A 20017-nucleotide genomic window follows, 5' to 3' on the forward strand; every position below is an offset into this window, starting at 1 on the left:
GGCTGCCTTGTCTGTTCACTAGGTAAAACGATTTAACTCTCTGCTAAGAGGAATGGGTCCTGGATATTGCTGCTTGTTCTTTGTTCTGTTTTACATTATTTTCAGTTTTCTAGGATCGATTTTCCTTTTTATAAAGTTTGTATATAGGTCAGGTTAGAGCTGCATGAATAGTGTTGTATACAACATCTTTATTGTTTCTTGTACTTTGGCTTTTATGTTGAACTGTGCTCTGACCAGATAATGCTCTGACTGAAGAGAGAGCTTATTCTGAAATGGCTGCAATTTCTTTAAAGTTGCTCCTTCTGTTAAGATATACCCCATTTCATACTTTATGAAATCATTTAGTGCTCCCTGTATCCAGCATCACTGAACCTGTCTACAAGTCTTTGTCCTTTGTCCTACCTGGATTTTAAGTCACATTTTCCAACTTCATCCTTCTCATCCAGTCTCGCTAACATTATTCAATATTAAGATACATGGATGCTGACAGGCTACAAGATCTTGTCAGGCAATAAACAATCAATCATCTTCTTGGTGACTTGTTTTGTATACTGTGAAAAGTGCAAGGTGAGATAATCCAGTCGATGATGCCCTCTGGTTGCCTTAGGGTAATGGTGAAACAAATGCCAACCCTGTGAGGGGGTGCTTTTTGTCTGCTGGTTTAGCTATAGGCTGAACATCAGTGTGGATTAGATTCAGTTTCTTTATTAGTGTCTCAACTAACAGAAAAACTTGATTAAAGATTACAGGTGAAGAGCAGAAACAGTTGGATAACTTTTATGTGTGCCATCAAAGAACTATAGCTCTTAGTAACCTCTTCCCCTTTTCCACCTGTGTTTTCATCAGAGCCCATCACTGAGCAAGCTGAAAGCACCAGATGATGGGGAGCTAGCATACACTGGTGACTACATGGACAGAAAGCAAGGCCAGGAGCCAGGAAAACAACTCTCCCTGAGTTCAAGTCTGGCCTCCAGACACTTAGCTGTGTGACCCTAGGCAAGTCACTTAACCATGCTTACCTCAGTTCCTCATTTGTAAAATGAGTGGAAAAGCAAATAGCAAACCACTCTAGTATCTCTGCCAAGAAAATCTCAAATGGGGTCACGAAGGGTTGGACAGCACCAAAAAACGACTGCCTGGAGTATGCATTTGGATCAGATCATTTCATGGGTCACAGACAATGACCAGAACAATTCACTGCCTGGTGGCTAAACCTGTCAGGATGAGCTTCTCTGGAAGGGCCTCACCTGGTCCTCAGCTAACAGACGCAGTCTAACATTAGGCAGCTCTTAGAGACCTTTTGAGCTTAAAAGCCGGCAGAATCTGTGCTCTGGTAGCATCACCTTTAGCATAGCCAGGAGCAATCTCCATGCCAGGAAAGGGCAGAGGAATAAGATTTGCTTTTTCTCATTTTTATTTAAAAGAAAATCCTAAAACTGATTAAGTTAGTATAGTTATTTCCAAATAGCATTCTTTTTCATTAGATTTTTTTAATAAAAATTAGCCTAACAGATGAACAAAACACAAACACATAACCATAATACAAAATAATGTATAATAAAGACAGTAAAGATTTGTAAAAGTTCTACATAAGGCTCAAAAGATAAGTTTGTTACTGATATGAGTGAAAAGAAAGCTTCATTAGAAAGATGTCATTTTAGAGTGGACAAGGACTCAATAAGAGATGAAAGGGAAGGAAGACCTTCCAGGAAGAAGAAGGGGCAAGAAGGCAAAAGAATGATAGGCATGTTTAGGAGTAGAAGAGTGGCCCCATTAGGATGGAGAATGGGATATCAAGTATGGACGTAGGTGATATGAACTAAGGTTGGAAAGGGAAAGCAGCACCAGATTAGTTTACTTAGGAGGTGATAGGAAGCCACTGGGGATTGATGTGAGCAGATCTATGCATAAGTGGTAATACAAAAAAGATTGTTGGGAAATAAACTTACTAACCAATTTGGCTTCCTTCTCAGTGAATTCTTTCTTCAGCTCATCTTCTGTCTTTTTCAACTGATCTTTTACTATTTGTTGGTTCTTCTTTTCCTGTTGAAGAGCTGATTCCAGGGCATCTAATTTGCCCTGAAGGTCTAATTTCTGCTGAATCAATAACTGTTTGGCATCCTTTAGATTTGTTATTTCCTGTTAGAGAAATATAACACAGAACTAAGAATCTCAAAATACATCTACAAATTACCTGTAATTAATAATCTAATAATAATAACTTATGATTTTGTTTCAATTATTTGAGAAGGTTGCTTTCCTTTGTCTTTCAGGCTTTTAAACTCATCCTATTTTCATCCCTCTTCCACAGCCTTCTTCTGAGGAAATAATATTTTTCTAAGTTATAAAAATTTGTTAGACAAATACAAGATTATGCATAGTGACTTGAAAGCTGCTACCCTTATAGCAAGATATTTCCAATTTTCTGTGGTATGGAACAAAAAAGAGGTCAGTCTTTAAAAAAAAAAACAACTTAGCCATTTGGTCTCTAAAAGTATACTTTTCAGTTATCTGGAAGTCAGCTTCACAAGTATCTCATCTCTTCCTTCAGATGACTATAAATTAAATTCCTCCATCAAATCTCAACAAAATCAAAATTCTTAGGTTGCCTTGTTTTTATTCAAGTGGTCATAAATGAAAATCAGACATAGTAAACATGCAAAAGTAAAAGGATGTCCTAGCAGGGATTATGTCATAGGTTCAAAGGATCACACAGCCTTAGAACTAGAAGAACCTGAGAGGGCAATTAGTCAAATCCCCTCATTTTACAGAGTAGCAAAGTGAGGGGGAATGAATTTTCTGAGGCTATATAGATAATGAGTAGGTTTGACCCCATATCTTCCAACTCCAGAGCCAATGCTTTTTTAATGTCATTAATCTTGGAAAATGTAATAATTTTCCTTTTCTTTTAATAAATCTTAATTCTTATGTTTTCCCATTTAACTTTTGATTTCAAAGAAACTTCAGCATTTAGATATGGAATATTGGCAAGGTAGTCTGGCAAACACATTACTTGACCACAAAAGCATGCCAAGTCAGAAAACAGACATTCCAACTCACCTTCAGGCTTTCTTGTTTGCAAGACCCAAGTTCTTCACTTAATTTGGAAATTTCTTTTTCCTGTCTACTCTTGACTTCTTGTAGTTCCATCAATTTGGACTTCTCATTAGCTAGTTCTTTTTCTTTCAGTGACTAGGGGAAAAAATTTTAATTGCAAAGTAGTCAATTCAGAATCAAAACATAAAGCTATATTTTTCTTATTCACAAACATTTAACTTACAGGTAACTGAAACACTATATAGTTTCCAAAATTACGTCAATAAAATAGAAAGGGTTCATCACAAAATGAATTGCACGTTACTTATACCAAGTCCCTTCACTTTTTATATCTCAGATAGGCTCTATAATTTGATAGTAAAAGTCATTATTTTGGTTATTAAACCAAAAATGACGTTTCTTCTCATCTTGTGAGGAGATTATTTATTTCTCTACCAAGAAAAGAGCTAAAGATAGATATGGTTTAAATTCTCTAAGCCACTAAAAGAAAAAGTTGCTGTTTTCACATTCAAAGCCTAAAAACATACCATATATTTTACCTTATTAAAACTGCAATAGCACTTCCTACTAGAAAATTGTAACTTCTAACTGAGGAGATTTTTAATATAGTTCAGAATGGTTTCCAGACTCTTTTTCATCCTGAATATGCAACCAAGGGGCTAAAGATCAAGTTATATGAGGGCTGGCTTAAAAATATTAGGAATTTTTAGCCTGGAGAAAAGAGAAGAGATGGAGCTGATATACATTAGAGCTCTTCAAATATTGGGAGGGATCTAGAATGGACAAATGATCAAGTATCCTGCAAATTCCAGAAGACCAACAGATGGAAGTTACAAGGAGGCAGATCTGGACTTAATATAGAGAAGAATAAAAGTCTGAATGCTACAAAAATGATGTAGGTACCCATAACTGAAAGTGCTCACACACAGGATGTTGGATGAGGAACACTCTAAGAGGGATCCTTCTATTGAGCAAAACTGAAACCTCGAGGGTCCCTTTGAACACCAGAGCTCCAGGTTTAGGACAGACACAGAGAAAAGTTACCTTGTCTTTTTGCATAGACTGCAGTGTCTTGCCCTGTTCCTGCAACTGCTGATCCTTTTTGGAAACATCTTGCTCCAAAGAGGCCTTGGCAGTCTTAAGTTCTTGAATCATTTTATTCTGGTTTCCAAGTTGGTTTCGGTTTGAAATCAAGTCCTCCTGAGCCAGAGAGAGCTTTTCTACTACAGACTGAGAAAAAAGATTTACCAACACTTGTTAATTAGCACTATAAAAAAAATACTTTGGACCACACTTTAATCAGAACAAATAAGAGAAAGAATTCTCCATTAGGTTGTCTTGCTTAATAAAAACAAAAATAAGTCCTGCAATGCTGGGTTTTTTAATTTTTAAGGATAGAAGAATGGCATTTTGAAATATATGGAATCAACAAGAGTTTACTGAGTCCTTCCTAACACTATATTCAGCACTCTCTTAAGCACCTTTGGGGATATTGAGGAAATATTTGACTTGGTCCTTGATAACAAGGAGTCAAACCATGTTAGAGAGACAAGGTAATGCATAGGAAAAAGCAACCATAAGATAGCAACTAGTTTAGGAACTAGATTGTGAGGTTCACACTAATGCTGGAGGATTTAGAAAAAACTTTAAAATGATAGAACATTTTAACAAAAGAAGGAGGATGCTTTTGCAAAGTGACTTTATTACACATCAGTCAATACAGGGATAACAAAGGAAAACAGAAAAGGCAAGTGAATAAAAGATGAAGGGAGAAGATGGGAAAAGATTCTTCTTTTGAATGCTTGGCTGAGGATCCATGTGCTTGCTGTCTCTCCTTGCCATAGAGACTTGGCTCTAGCATTAAGCAGACTACCCCTCTAGCTGGGAACTGTACTGGCATAAGGAGTAGGAAATCATCGCTACTTAATGGTCAGTCGCAATTTTGTTCAAAGGGCTGGTGTTAAGAAGTCATACTCAGATATATAGTGAACATAAATACACAAGACCAAGAGTCATTTTCCAAAAGGTAAGTGGTCAAAGGATATGAACAAATAATTTTCAAAAATAAAATTGTAAATTATTAACAATCATATAAAAAAGTGTACCCAAATCACTAATATGAGAAATATAAATCAAAATAAGTGAGATTTCTTGTAAACACTCATAAATTAGCAAAGAAAATGGGGTGAAAATGGTCAAACCTGAAGAGGCAGGCATATAGTTTGTAGGACTGATTTGGTTTAATCATGCTGTGAAAAAAAATTGTGAAATTATGTAAAAAGTCACTTGATTGTTCCTGCTCTTTGACCCAAAGATTCTACTGCTGGGATTATACCAAGGAAGTTAAAAAGAGAGCAAGACTGATACCACATGTAACAAAACATTTATAATTTATGACAAAAAAATTTCTAAAATAAATTTTTTTCTGATTGCACAAAACCAGAAATAATGTAGGTGTTCAAACCCAAGAAATGGCAGAATAAACTGTTGTGGCAGAATCACAGCTCTAGAGCTGGCAGGGACCCAAGAAGCCATCTGGCCCAACCCCATCATCTTACAGTTGAAGAAACTGATCTATGACTGTAACAGAATGTCACCGAGGGGAAAGACTGGTTTATTTGTGCTTACATCCCTAGGACAGTAGGTGTTTTATGGAATGTCTATTGAAGGAATGATCTCACAAAAAATGACAAATGAATAAGGAATCCAGAGAAATACAGCAAGATAGGAGAACTGATGCAAATCCATATGATCTCTGGGTTAAATTTGGGATTTACTGTGATCATTTAAAAATTACTTGTTTTTAGTCTGTTTTCTTCCAGTAACTTCCCTCAAAAAAAAATCATCCTCAACAAATTTTCTATTTTTACAGAAAGAAAAAAAATGTACTTTAACACAATATTTTATTTAGAATTTTATTTATTCCCAGTTACATGTAAAAGCAATTTTTAACATTCCTTTTTAAAACTCTTGAGTTCCCAATTCTCTCCCTTCCCCTCTCCCCACCCCACTTCATTGAGAAGGCAAGTAATTCAACATAGGTTATACAAGTTAACACAATATTTTAAAGTAAACCTTTGTAAGAAGATTTTTTTCCCCCTCTTTTTAAAAAAGTAACCCTGCTTAATATCTGATGGTAGGAGGTTGAACAGGGATGGTACTCAGATTCTCAGAATTTATTTTAAACTCCAACATCTACCTTTCTTTGAACATTATCACATAAATAATCCAAAGCACAGTGTTTATGGTTAAACCTCATTTCTATTTTTACTTAACAAAGGAGAGAATCTAATAGACATTTCATTTAAGTCAATTAAAAATGATAGTTCATCAATATTCCAGCAGATGGTGCTAAAAGCACAATTTAATTCTGACCCTTTTCCACTGGATACCATGTGGGTCCAATTAATCCAACTAACAAAGAAGATTGTGAGATCTGCTCATTTTACCGAAACAGACAGAAACCATGGCGGCTGCGGGGCTTCCTGTGAAGTGGCACAATCTTACTTTGGCTGGCTTGTTACTCATCAGGCTCCATCCTCAAGTCCTACTGCACCGTTTATTTGTTTATTTTTCTTTCACAAAAACATGCAAAAATAAAATGCAGAAATTATCTACCTTATACTTTTGCAAAAATCATTCCAGTAACCTAAATTGTTTCTTATAAATGTCATTTACGTGTAAAACAGTGGACAGAAGGTTGAATCAGGAGCCAGACAAGACTTGAATCTGAACTTTAACTCAGATATTTACCAGCTGGATGTTGTTCAGTTGGGTCTTACTCTTTGTGACCCCGTGGACCATAGACAGTGTCCATGGGGTTTTCTTGACAAAGATCCTGGAGTGGTTTCCCATTTCCTCCTCCAGTGGATTAAGGCAAACAGAAGTTACGTGACTTGCCAAGGTGCATACAGTGAGTGTCTGAGGCTAGATTTGAACTCAGGTCTTCCGGACTCCAGGCCCAGTGCCACTAAGTGACATGTCTAAATCCATATAGCCAAAATATGTCAAAATTAGGATTTGAACTCACGTTTTCCTGACTTCAGGCCCAGTACTCCACCCAATAAGCCACCTAAGCTACCTTCACTAGCTGAATGATCCCTAGACAAGTCATTTTGTCTCTTTCAGCCTCAGTTTCTTCATCTGTTCAACAGGGATGATAATAGCACCTATCTCAAAGGGTTGCTGGGGGGGAATAAATGAGACAATATGTGCAGGGCACTTTGCAAAACTTAAAGAACTATAGAAATAATAACTATCCTTATTATTAGTTTACATAATGCACCCACACTGATACTATACACTAGTATAATTCCAGTTATCATAGCAATACATTAAGTGTCAAAATATGGCATAGAATTGTCTAGATTCTTACCAGATTATTGCAACAATCCATTTATCAAACAATATCTAAGGACAATGATCTTGCTGTGGATGACTAATAAAACTAAATTTACCGGCATAAATCATAGCAGTCAAACAAACTGGTTCATCTCATTATTTCAAATGTACAGGTCTTAATTCTGGCTGTGCCCATGACTTTGATACTAAAGAAGTAATTAGAATGAGATGCATCATCCCCAGTTTTACAAGGATATAACAACAATTAACAAGCTATTTATAAAAAGCTGTTTGAATTCTCACAGAGTACTTTAGAGCTCAGATGTCTGGACCTAAATCATAAAATACCCATCCTCAATACAAAGGTATAACAAGAATCTCCTGGTCCTGTGACAATTATCTAGAAGCATTACCTTCTGTGAAATGCTGTCAAACTATGGATTTCTAAAGATTCTTTAGAATGACCAACCAGGTCTTACAAAATGACAGGTAGGTATCATAGTGGATAAAGTGCCAAGCCTGGAGTCAGAAAGACCCCAGTTCAAATCCAGCACCCCACATCTACTTGTGTGAACCCTGGGCAAATCACTTAACCTGTTCGCTTCAGTTTCCTCATCTGTAAAATGGGGATGATAAGAATAGTGCCTACCTCCTGGGGTTGTTGTGAGGATCAAATGAGATATCTGTAAGGGACCCATAATTTCATTAATGTGGGTTCTTTCTGCATCAACAAAGAAGACAACCCCTTTAGGCTTGTAAAGATAATTTTTAAGTAACCAAGGTGTAAGCCTTTCTTCATTTAGCTAACATGAGATGCACAGGTGAACACTGATCCATATCTGAAACATTCCTGGGTTGGTAGGACCTGCCAGAGTCTTCCAGAAAACAGGACCACCCTTATGCCACGATAGGGCATGGGGAAAGGGCTTTAGTCAAGGTTGACTTTTCCTGCCTGCCATCTTACATAAAGTGTTCCTTACCAGATGAAGCACCTACATCAGTAATCCATCCCTGATCTTTTTTTCAAACTATAGCATTTCTGGTCTATTATTACTCTTTGAGTCCAATATAACTTGTAATAAGTATCTGGTGAAGTAACTCACAAAATCCTTCTCTGCACTTCGTCATGCTTTTCAAAGCTATGCCAACAAAACAGGAACTCAAGCAGGTTCTTCCAAACTTGCAATGATTTGAACATAGTCCTGGCAACATATTTCCAAGGATGGTAACAACCAGGGTTAGGGAGGCTCACACTCACAGGGTGTCACTTAATAAATTATTATTATTATTTTTTTAAAGCAATTGGGGTTAAGTAACTTGCTCAAGGTTACACAGTCAGTTATTTCTGGGTGTGGTGCTAAGTATCTGAGCCCAGATTCGATCCCAGGTCTCCCAACTCTGGGGCCAGCGCTCTTACTCACTGCTCCACCTGGCCACCCCCACTTGAAAAATTATTTGGCCATGGTAAACCATGAGACAAAAATAAAACAAATACAAAATTGCCTTCAGAACTGTGTAGCCCCTTCCAAGGGGGTAAAGATGATGACAAAATGGAAGAAAGGGGAGCCAAGGGTGCTGAGAATCATAGTTTTTAGATTAGCCACAAACATTAACTTAGCTATTAGTATTTTCAATGTTAGGGATTGTCCAGTGAACAAGGGGCAAGCATGTTACTCAAAGAACTGAATTATAGCAATCATAACATTTACAACATAAAAAAAATCAGAAGACAAAAGTTGCTGCTAAATAGGATAGCTCACAGATTATTCTTGGCAAGGTAAGTATTATAGTGGAAACAAGGTGGAACAAGAGAAAGAATACTGGTTCTAGAGTTCAAGGATCTGGGTTCAAATCCTGAGCCTGACTACCTGTATAACCTTGGACAAAGGCATCCTAGGCATCAGGTTCAACATATGTAAAATATAAAGAAGCTGGACTAGATGTTTTGGGTTGTTTTTTTTTTTGTGGTCTTTTTTGGAGGGGAGAAGGCAGGGCAATTGGAGCAATGTGACTTGCCCAAGGTCACAAAGCCATTGTTAAGTGTCTGAGATCACATCTGAACTCAGATCCTCCTGACTCCACAGCCACTACTCTATTCACTACACTACCTATCTGCCCTGACTAGATAGCTTTTGAGGCCCATTCCAGCTCTGGATCTATGAGCCTAGGACATATTAAAGTTGATCTTAAAATTGTCCAAGGGTAAATAAGAAACATTTCATGGGACATTCTGTCAATGCATATTGAAGGTTTCATGATAAGATTTTTCGAGAATATCTGTGTGAATATTATGGACTTAACATTTGTTGCAGAGGAAGAGGTAGAGAAATTTTAAGAATATGACAAGAGCATGCAAATTAAATTAATTATCAGTGATTTCAATGTAAAAGTGAGCATAGAGAAAGTGATGAAAAATGTTGGAAAACTTGGCTCAGGAGAGTAAGAAATGAGAGGTCAAAGGCTAGTACATTCTCATACTTGTAAAACATAAATATTTTCTTCAAGAAGAGAATTATAGAGGCGGCCAGGAAGCACAGCAAGTAAGAGCACTGGCCCTAGAGTATGGATGACCTGGGATCGAATCCCGGCTCAGACACTTAGCACCCACCCAGAAACACATGGCCATGTAACCTTGAGCAAGTTACTTAACCCCAATTGCTTTTAAAAAAAAAAAGAGAGAGAGAATTATAAATCCCTAGACAGAGAGAGAGGACACCAAATAACATCATAAAAAAAATTTGCCTAATTACATTTCAATAGACAAAAAATAACTGGATCTGTATAGGCATGGGTAAGGAGAGGCAAGTGGTTACCTAACTATCAACAATAACCAAAGTGTCAACATATGGCATAGAATTGTCTAGATTCTTATCAGATTATTGCAACAATCCATTTATCAAACAATACCTAAGGACAATAATCTTGCTGTGGATGACTAATAAAACTAAATTTACTGGCATAAATCATAGCAGTCAAACAAACTGGTTCATCTCATTATTTCAAATGTACAATAATTTTACTAGTTACCCTATATACATTTCAATATATCTGACACTGAGAGTTCAGCTAAATCAGCCTTCCTCACACATGATGTAGTATTTTCAATGTCTATGCCTTTGTGCTGGTTGTCCCCATGCCAGGAATGCCCTCCCTCTTCTGCTTCTTAGAATCCTCTCATTTCCTCCAAAGCTCAGTTCACATGATACCTCCTACAGAAGACCTTTTTTTGACTCTTCCAGCTACTAGTACTAACTATCTCCCTGAAATTACATTGAATTTCTCTGTATATATAATTATAGGTATATGAGTTCTCTCAGGGACTATTTCATTGTCTCTGTATCCCCAGTACTTGACAAATGGTAGGTGCTTACGTAAACTAGCAGCTACCATTCACATCAAATCCATTTCTGTGGTATTTATTTCCAGTTACTACTGTAGTGCTAACTGCCCCATCCTAAATTGCCAAGCAATTTGAAAATTGCACAAATCTTAAAACCACCTGTCACATAGAAATTGGCTCTTAAACAACAAAAAACCAATGTCAATTCCTATAGATTTTGAATGTCAGCCTTCTATCAGAGGTATTCAATATCTCTGGTAAATATTTTCCCCCAATTTGTATCTTTTCTTCTAACTATACTGAGTTCATTTTTTTTAATGCTTAATTTTGTGTAACTGAGAATCTTTTGTATTTTATTTCTTTTGTTATTAAGGTGACTATGTTTAGAGGTTTTCTAATGTTGAACTATTCTTGCATTTGTATTTCCTAGCAAGGTCTACAATCATGCAAGATTTTCACCTAAAAACCACACAGGATCTTAGTTACAAATGACCATGTTTCATAACAGTACTATAAACAGTAGCCTTAATAAATGTATTTGCTAATGAATATTTCCTAAAGACTAAATGTAATTACCCTAATTATATACAACACAGGATTTATCTGTATATACTTCCATTATAATACTATTTGTCCAGTTATAGTGATTTTTTGTGGCTGCATATTCTTCCCTACTAAATTCTAAGTGTCTTGAGGGAGATGCCTATATCTTAGTTGTTTTCTTTCTCCTCTTGCATTTGACACAAACATTTTTAAGTGAATTGATATGTACAGTTACAAGAAAAAACACAAATTTTTACAAAATTTAAACACATTCCTTTTCATTTAAGCACTCAAGCTCTTCTACTTATATATAAACCAATATTATCTTTGTTCCCAATACAGCCTCCTCTTCCCAATTTCCCTTATTTGTCACAGGTACCACTATTCTTTCAGTCTCCCAGGTTCAGAACCTTGAAATGATCCCTTACTTTTCATTCTTCTACACTCTCTCCCTGTGTGGAATCAGTTACTTAGTTCTGCAGACTTGCTTTCAATAACATGTGTCCTACTCATCCCTTCCTCGAGCTCGGTCCTGTGAGGGGAAAAGGAAGGTGCCCTAGAATTCTCTCAAGTCTCTCCCCTATCCAATTCAGCCTCTACCAGTTGCCAAACAGATGTTCCTAAAGTACAAGTCTGATTGTGTTCCTACCCAGTTCAAAAGGCTCCACTGGCTCTCTGTTGCCTCTAGGATAAATGATAAAATCCCATTTGACCATTTAAAAATGAGTTCCAGCCTAGCTTTACAGGTTTCTTTAAATGTTACTCAACTCCACATTCTAACCAAGAGTCAGCTCTCTCTTCCCCATCGATGAGCTCCACCTTCCGTCTCTGGGCCTGTGTACATATCTGAAATGTGCTCCCTCTTCAAATCTCTATTCTGGAATCTCTAGCTTCCTTTAAAGCTCAGTTCAAGTGCCATCTTCTACAGGAAGCCCTTCCTAATCTCCTCAACTGTCAGTTCTCCCTCCCCCCAAAAAAATATACACCCACACCTACATACATATATACTTACTGTATCTATTTTGTGTTTCGCTTATATACATACATGTCATGTCCCTCAACAGAACATAAGCTCCTTGATGGCAGAGAGCTCTGTGTGCTTACTCTTAGTGCCTGGCACAGAGTAAAGCACTTAATAAATAAATGCTTGTTTACTGACTTTACCTCCCAGGGCCAGAGCTCACCGTACCTGGAGATCTTGTCTTGTTGCTAGCAGCTCAGACTCTTTCCCATAGAAGTCAGACTGAAGTTGCTGGAGGTTCTCCTGACTCTTTTGGTATGTATTCTGTAATGCTGAAAGTTTGTCTCTCTCTGCTGCGAGGTCCTGGGATGACAGCGTCATCTGCTGTTGTAGTTTATTCTCAAGCTCTGTCTGAAACACACAAATAGTGGCCTAACAATTACAAGTCAGAAAAACAGCAATGAGACTGTGGAATAAGAAGCTGGATTTATTCAGTGATTAATTTGTGCCCTGTTTCATTGAGAGTGATATGAGAAAACACCAGACTGTATATAGCTTTGTGTTCTAAAATTCTATTTCTTTTGAAAAAGAATTTAAGTTTGGACCATAAATTTACCAGTGATTAAAAACAACAACAAAAAAGCTGTTTTCCAACTTAATTTTTAAAAGTAATGAACAAAAATATGAAAAACAAAACAAAACAAATAATCCGAAGTCAAAGGCCTCAAGTTTAAAATGTCCCTTTTAAACTTACTCCTGTGCCCTGGGCAAGCCACTCTACCATCTCTGGACCTAAATTTTCTCATCTGTAAAGATCACTAACCAGCTATAATTCTGGGTGGTCCAAGAAGTTGATTTATGATTAAGATGTAGAGACTAGTCTCCAATGAAAGACTACTAAAATTATTTCTGTTACAGAGCAGAAACTAGACCTAATTTGGAATAATGTTGGGAGCCCAAATATGGAAAACGTTGTTCTGAATAAAAAAAAAATTTTCTTAATGAAGATTTTTTTTGGAAAGACCTTCAAATGGACTATGCTTAAATCAGGAGTTCAAAACTTTTTTTGTCTCAAGATATACGCTTTTTGGTAGTCTGATGAAGTGTTTGGGTCCCTTCTCAGAATGTCTTTAAATGCATAAAATACATGTTAATATAAAGAAAACCAAAGGTTAATGAAAATAAAGATCTAATTTTTTTTTCATCTAAGTTCACAGATGCCCTGAAATCTATCCATGGACTGCATGAATTAAGAGCCCCGAGCTTAAACCATCTCAGACCAATGACAACTTAGCCATAGACTATCATACAACCCAACCTCCCTCAGTAACTCACCATCATGGATTTCTTGGATGGAACCTGTCTCACTCTTGCTATACTTTTTAGCCTTGTTTTCTTTTTATATGGTACTCATAGGAGTTATAGATCAGCTGGCCATTCACCTTCCTATAAGAGATTTTCATGTATTTGGAAACTCCTGCTAAATTGTGTTTTGGAATTAATTCTATTCACCATGCTAAACTTTTCCCACTGACCTTGTTTTCCAGTCCTTCACTCCCAAGTTCTCCACATGAAGACTCCAAAACTGACTCCAAAAAATCAGGAGAGAACAGACACTAACCAGTGATGAGCATAAAGAACAACTGCATTACCTCATAATTCTTGCATTCTATACTTCTTTTGACATATTATAACCCTGTTCATTTAAAAATTTGGACCCATATTTCTGACATACCATTGGCTTGTTATTCCCTGTATTCTGAAATATTTTCATATAAAGCTTATATTTCTTCCCAAAGTATATCTACCACTCTATACTTGTCTATACTCTATGCCTATCATTCTCATCTATAAGTCTAGTCTCTTTTCTTATTTCCCAAGGTCATTTTTTTTGTCTTTTTGGAAGGGGGAAGGCAGGACAATTGGGGTTAAGTGATTTGTCCAAGGTCACACAGCTAGTAAGTGTTAAGTGTCTGAGCCCGGATTTGAACTCAGGTCCTCCTGATTCCAGGTCTGGTGCTCTATTCACTGTGCCACCTAGCTGCTCCTTCAAGGTCATTTTAAATTTGACTTCTTTATGCAAAGACTGGGTAGTCCCCTGCCCCCATCAGAGTCATCTAATATAAAGTTAATAAACATGCTATTTATTCCATCATAGAGTTCACTGATGAAAATGTGAGCTAACAGTAAGAAATATTCTCTTGAATCTAAAAATCCTGGACTAGACTAGCTAGTATAACAAGATTACATCCATTAGCCAAAGTTTTAAAAGAAATGCCTGAAAACTATTAACCTCAAGAAAAATGACTGATAAAAATAATTTTTCTTTCTTGCATATAATCAGTGGAGCTATTGAAGAGGGGAAAAATCTAAGGAACTATTAGTGATAGATTTTTTTAGATTGTGATTCAAAAATAAGATTTCAAAACCTAAATGAAAGCATACATTTTTATAAGTATATTCTGTCTTTTGTCATTGTTCACATTTATACTATAAACAGTGGTTTTATTTTGACTCCATGCCACTGAATTCTTAATACATAAAATACTGTATCTCATTCTAAGTAGTAGTAATGTTAATTCAGTATCTTCCTTTAAAAAAGTATTTATGCACAAATAAAAACAGCTATATTACCAGAGCAGGGAGAAAAGCATGTTTTTAATTAAGAAAAGATCCCAAATAAATCTCTCCTTTATAATGAAGTCCTTTAAGTCTCAGTCCATAAAAAAATTAGAGTACATGGAAGAACAAAAAGGAGGTGAAAAAGTTTGCAGTGATGCCTAGAAATCAATTTAAAATAGATCACAAAATGAATGTTCCTTATGGTCATATTTAAAATAGAAAACAAAAGTTTTTTCTAATTATATGAAACTTGACACTTCTGACATTTCCAAATGTTATTTCATTTATTGCCTAATTTTTGACATTTCCACTCAAAACAATGCTTTTCTAAAAATTCTCAATTTATTTTCTAACATAGTAGGATTATCTAATCTTGCTTTAAATGAAATTAAATTCAATGAAACACCTACTGCCGTGTGCAAAGAATTATGGCAAGAAAAAAGGTCAAATAAGAAACAATCCCTGCTCTGTACAGGTTTACATATAGTCCAGGAAAGATGGAAGGAATGTAAACAAAGACAAAGGTTTTTATGATAAATATGTAAGTACAATGGAAAAGAAGATCAATGATAGCTGGGATTGGGGCAGCCTTTGTAGGGTTAGTAGTATTTAACCATGAAGGATAAGCAGAATTTCAAAAGGCAGAGCAGACATGGAGAAGAGTACACCCCAGGCACAGCGAAGGTGGGAAAGCGAGAAGATAGGCAATAGGGAGAAATGGATATAGTGAGGCAGATGCACTCAAGAGCAAGTAGCCCATTCTGGCTGAAGGGCAGCATGAAGAGAGGCTGAAACCACAATGGGGAGGAGCTTGAATGACAAACTAAGGAGTTTAAAGTTGTTTCTACTAGTAAAGGAAAGGGTGAACAGAATGTCTGAACAGAAGAAGAATTTGAGGAGCAGCATGAGTGAGTAAGATTGACTGAAGGAGGGGAAGAGACTGAAGTGGGGAAACCAGTTAGAAAATTATAACAATTGTCTAGGTGTGAGGTAACAAGGGACTGAACTGAGGTTGTGGTAGCAGAAATAAAGGGAATAGGGGTGGCTAGGTGGTACAGTGAATAGAGCACTGGCCCTGGAGTCAGGAGGACTTGGGTTCAGATCTAGCCTCAGACACTTAACACTTACTAGCCGTGTGACCTTGGGCAAGTTACTTAACCCCAACTGCCCTGCTTTTCCCCCTCCAAAAAAAAAGAAAGAAAGGAAGAAAGAAAGGGAGTAAATGCAAGAAATACTGTGAAAGTAAACTCAGAAGGCCTTTGTATATGGGACACAAAGGAAGGAGAGGAAACTAAGACGTTCCAAATTTCAAGTACAGAAGCCTAGAAAACATAGTGGTACTATTAACACTAAAGAAGTCAGAAGGAAAAACAGGTTTGGGTAGGAAAATGAAGAGTTTGGTTAAGATTAAGAAGAGAGGCCTACTCTAGAGATAGATCCACATAGATGGAATAACAATCTATGGGGGTGATTATCAGGGTAGAGAAAAAAGAGACTCAAGTATTAACTTTGAAGAATGCCTACAATAAAGGAATGAGAAGAGGAGCCAGGGAAGAGGATGGAGAAGACAACTGGAGAGGTAGAAGTTGGAGCAGCTACAAAAACCAAGAGAAGGTAAGACCATCAGGAAAAAGAGTCAAAATCTGGTGATTGTGTCATATGACAGCCTTAAAGAAGAGCTTCAGTGGAATAGGAAAGATTATGAGGGATGAAAGAATGAATGAAGGGTTACAAAGTGGAGGAAATGAGTTTAAACTGTTCTTCCCAGAAGATTGAAAGTAACAGAAAACAGAGAGACAGATAAAAGGGAAGCATGGGCAGAAGGTGAGTTGTTGGGTATTTTTAAGAAAGGGTTTACCTGAACATGTTTGAAAGAGGAAAGGAAGGATCAGTGAAGAGAAAGATACTGAAAATACAGAGAGGTATGGGGATTACTGGTACTACAAAGTTCCCAACAGACTCAATAACAGGGGGAGGGATTTATCTTTGGCAAAAAGAAAGCCATCTCTACCTCCAAGACAGGAGACAGGAAAAGAATAGAAAAATAAAGAGGCTTGATGAACACAGGAGGGAACTTCAGGGAACTCACACCTGATGGACTCAATTTTCTCAGTAAAGAAGTCAATTTTATCTGTTGAAAGTAAGGAGAACTGGAGACGGTTTGGGAACTTGAGTAGAAAGGAAAAAGTCTTAGTCACCTTTAGATGCAACAGGGAATTAATAAGAAATAAAGTATGTCAAGCAGCAATAAAGATGAAGTTAAATAACATGAATTTGTCACAGACTTCATCAACATGGATTCATAATTTTTTTTAGTTTTAATTAACTACAGAGGAGTGTGAGCCGAGAAAGCATAAGTTGAAGCCAGCACTGAAGTTACCTATTGATTAGGGGAAGTTAAAACACTGAAGATTCCACTATGAAAACAAAAAATGGATTCAGTTAAGAGTGAAATGGATAAACGAACAAGAGGAGGTTGTGATAAGACCAAGAAATTTTAGAATTTCTGAGGTAATGTTACTTTACTACTTACTACTACTACTACCACTACTACTAGTACTACTACTACTTTACTAACACAAAGCACTTATTTTGTGCCAGGCACTGTGTTAAGTACTTTACAATTATAATCTCACTGAATCCTTACAACCACCCTAGAAGGTAGGTGCTGTTATTATCCGTATTTTACAGATGAGGAAAACACAGGCAAACAGAGCTTAAATGACTTGCCCAAGGTCACACAGTGAGTATGTTTCTGAGGTTGGATTTGAACTCAGGTCTTCCAAATTCCAGGCCTGGTATTCTATCCATTATCCCATCTAGCTGGTGCAAAAAGGTAGCAGCTACATAAAAGGTAACAAAAGAATGTATGCAAGCTAATTCATACTTCTTGACTTTAAAAAAGAGAAAGTAATTCCACAATCATATTTAATGTATTTCCATACTAAAATATTTGCTTTGATGTCCAAATTTTCTATAATTTTAATGTTGAAAAATTTCTTACTCATATATTCATAGCCACCTACTTATGTGGAAATCATTAACTTGCTTATTTTGCCATGCTAAACAATCAATTACTTTACACAAAGAGCAAATGAATACAGTACCAGACCTTCTGGGAAAGTGTAGCTTTTATTTCTTCTTGAAGTTCTTCCGTCTGCTTCTTCCTCTGTTCAAGTAACTGCTTCAGTGAAGTTAGCTTCCCCTGAAGCTGCCGCTCCTCTTTCTCCTTTTCTTTTGAATCATTCTGGACAGGCAAGACTTGTTCCTTTGCAGAGCTGGGGGGCAACTTCAACTGTTGAGTGGCCTAGGAAAGGAAAAAAAGTGTAAGCAGTTTTATCAAATGATCCAGGATCATTCTAGCCACTTACTGATGTGCATGACATTTCACAGTAACACACAAGTCAAACTTGTTCACTATCTTTCAAACTGAACAAGTCATCCTGTCTTCTAAGCTTTTCTGTTGAAAATAATTTGTAAATGTAAAGGCTTTATTTACATCCTTTTATGATTCTTACTATCAAAGGAAGAAGAAAATCTTACCTCCTTCTCCTTTTCAAGTAATTTCTTCGATTCATTCTTTTCCTTAATGGCACATTCAGCTTGTACTTGATGTTTTAGTTCCTTGCAAATCTTTTCCTGTAAAATATAAACTATATTATCCAAGAAGCATTTTTAAAAAGAGATTTAGGTACTGTATGGATATTTCAAGATATACACTAGGCCATGATGGGAATCATTAAACTACACCACCATTCAGTGGGGCACAACACCTCCCATACACACCCATACACCTCTACATGCATACATGTCTGTGTATGTATATATATATGTATATAGACACATATACACATGCACACACACAATAAGGTATAAAGAACAACCTGTCTTGCAATGAAAAGCAAAACCTAATAATAGAGAGGTAACACTTCCATAGCACTTCAAGGTTTGCAAAACACTTCACAGGATCACTGAGGGCCCCAGTGAATGGTATATCTACTCTGTCTGTCACTAAAATATAGACTAGGTATAGGTAGGACTTAGAGTTGGAATGGACATTGGAGGTCATCTAGTCTACTCCCTTCATTTTACAGATAAGGAAACTGAGGCTCAGAAAAGGGGAATGACCTATGTATGGTTCTATGTGTAGTGTAGCACAAGCCACATTCTCAGATTCCAATTCCAGAGATCCTTCAGTATACTACAGACACACGGCCCTCTGGGTGAAGATGACTGTGTGAAAGAATTGTGGAAAAGTAGGCTGGACAATGCAAGGATCTAAAACAATTCCAAAGAACTCATAATGAAAAATGCCATCCACATCCAGAGAAAGAACTATGGAGTCAGAATGCTGAGCAAAGCAGACCTATCTTCTTTTTTGTTTTATTTTGGTTTTTTTTTCCTTTCTCATGGTTTCTCCCATTTGTTATAATTCTTCTATACAACATGACTAATGTAAAAATGTATTTAATAGGAATGTATGTGTAGAGCACACATCAGATTACATGCCATCTTAGGAAGGGAGGGGGAAGAAAATTTAAAACTTATAGAAGTGAATGTTGAAAACAAAAAATAAATAAATTGAAAGAAAAGAAAAGGAGGCTGGAGCCAGACTGAGTAGATTCCAGACTATAAAGTTTGCATTTTACCCTAAAGGCAAAAGAAGCCACTTAAGTTTTTTGAGCAAAGGAGTACCATGATCAGGTCTAAACCTTGCAAAGGTTATTTTGGCAACTGGACCAGCAGGTTGGAGTGAAGATAGACTAGAGAACCCTCAGAAAGCTCTTATGGGCAAACAGTGACTCAGACTTGAACTAGGATGGTGACCATGGGTAGAGAGGAGATGAATGTGAAATATGGTATGGAGGTATAATCAAGAGGAGATGGCAAATGACTGGACATGGAATGTGGGAGAAAAGGAAAAGCCAAAGCTATCAGTCTACTCAGGTCATGGGTGAGAGGGACCAAAGGGGAGACTGGCACTCATGGTGAAAGTCTAGAACAGCTTCTGTGGCCAGTATGATAGTGACCCAATCAGGGAAAAATAAAAGGACTGCCACGCAGCAGGGAGGGCCAGTTGAGATGACAGAATAGTGGGCCCAGCAAGCAAGTCTCAGAGACTCCCTCCAGAAGCCTTCTGTCAGCTCTGGAGT

At 36.9% G+C, this 20017-nt stretch overlaps 1 protein-coding gene across 2 annotated transcripts in view; it reads right to left on the minus strand.

Annotated features, from left to right (window-relative positions):
* The window catches only part of EEA1 (early endosome antigen 1), a 136741-nt gene that overhangs the window by 11303 nt on the left and 105421 nt on the right, over positions 1 to 20017 (minus strand). For both annotated transcript variants that reach the window (XM_069095148.1, XM_069095149.1), the window contains 6 exons: positions 18408 to 18503; positions 17977 to 18171; positions 12471 to 12653; positions 4102 to 4287; positions 3061 to 3192; positions 1954 to 2139 (listed from right to left, as the gene is read on the minus strand). In XM_069095148.1, the coding sequence (XP_068951249.1) occupies positions 1954 to 2139; positions 3061 to 3192; positions 4102 to 4287; positions 12471 to 12653; positions 17977 to 18171; positions 18408 to 18503 (978 nt within the window). The remainder of the gene's footprint in view (positions 1 to 1953; positions 2140 to 3060; positions 3193 to 4101; positions 4288 to 12470; positions 12654 to 17976; positions 18172 to 18407; positions 18504 to 20017) is intronic.

The sequence above is a fragment of the Petaurus breviceps genome, unplaced genomic scaffold (assembly GCF_028583685.1).
Source record: "Petaurus breviceps papuanus isolate PSGF00001 unplaced genomic scaffold, PetGlider_PUasm1.0 225, whole genome shotgun sequence".
In the NCBI taxonomy this organism is placed as follows: domain Eukaryota; kingdom Metazoa; phylum Chordata; class Mammalia; order Diprotodontia; family Petauridae; genus Petaurus; species Petaurus breviceps.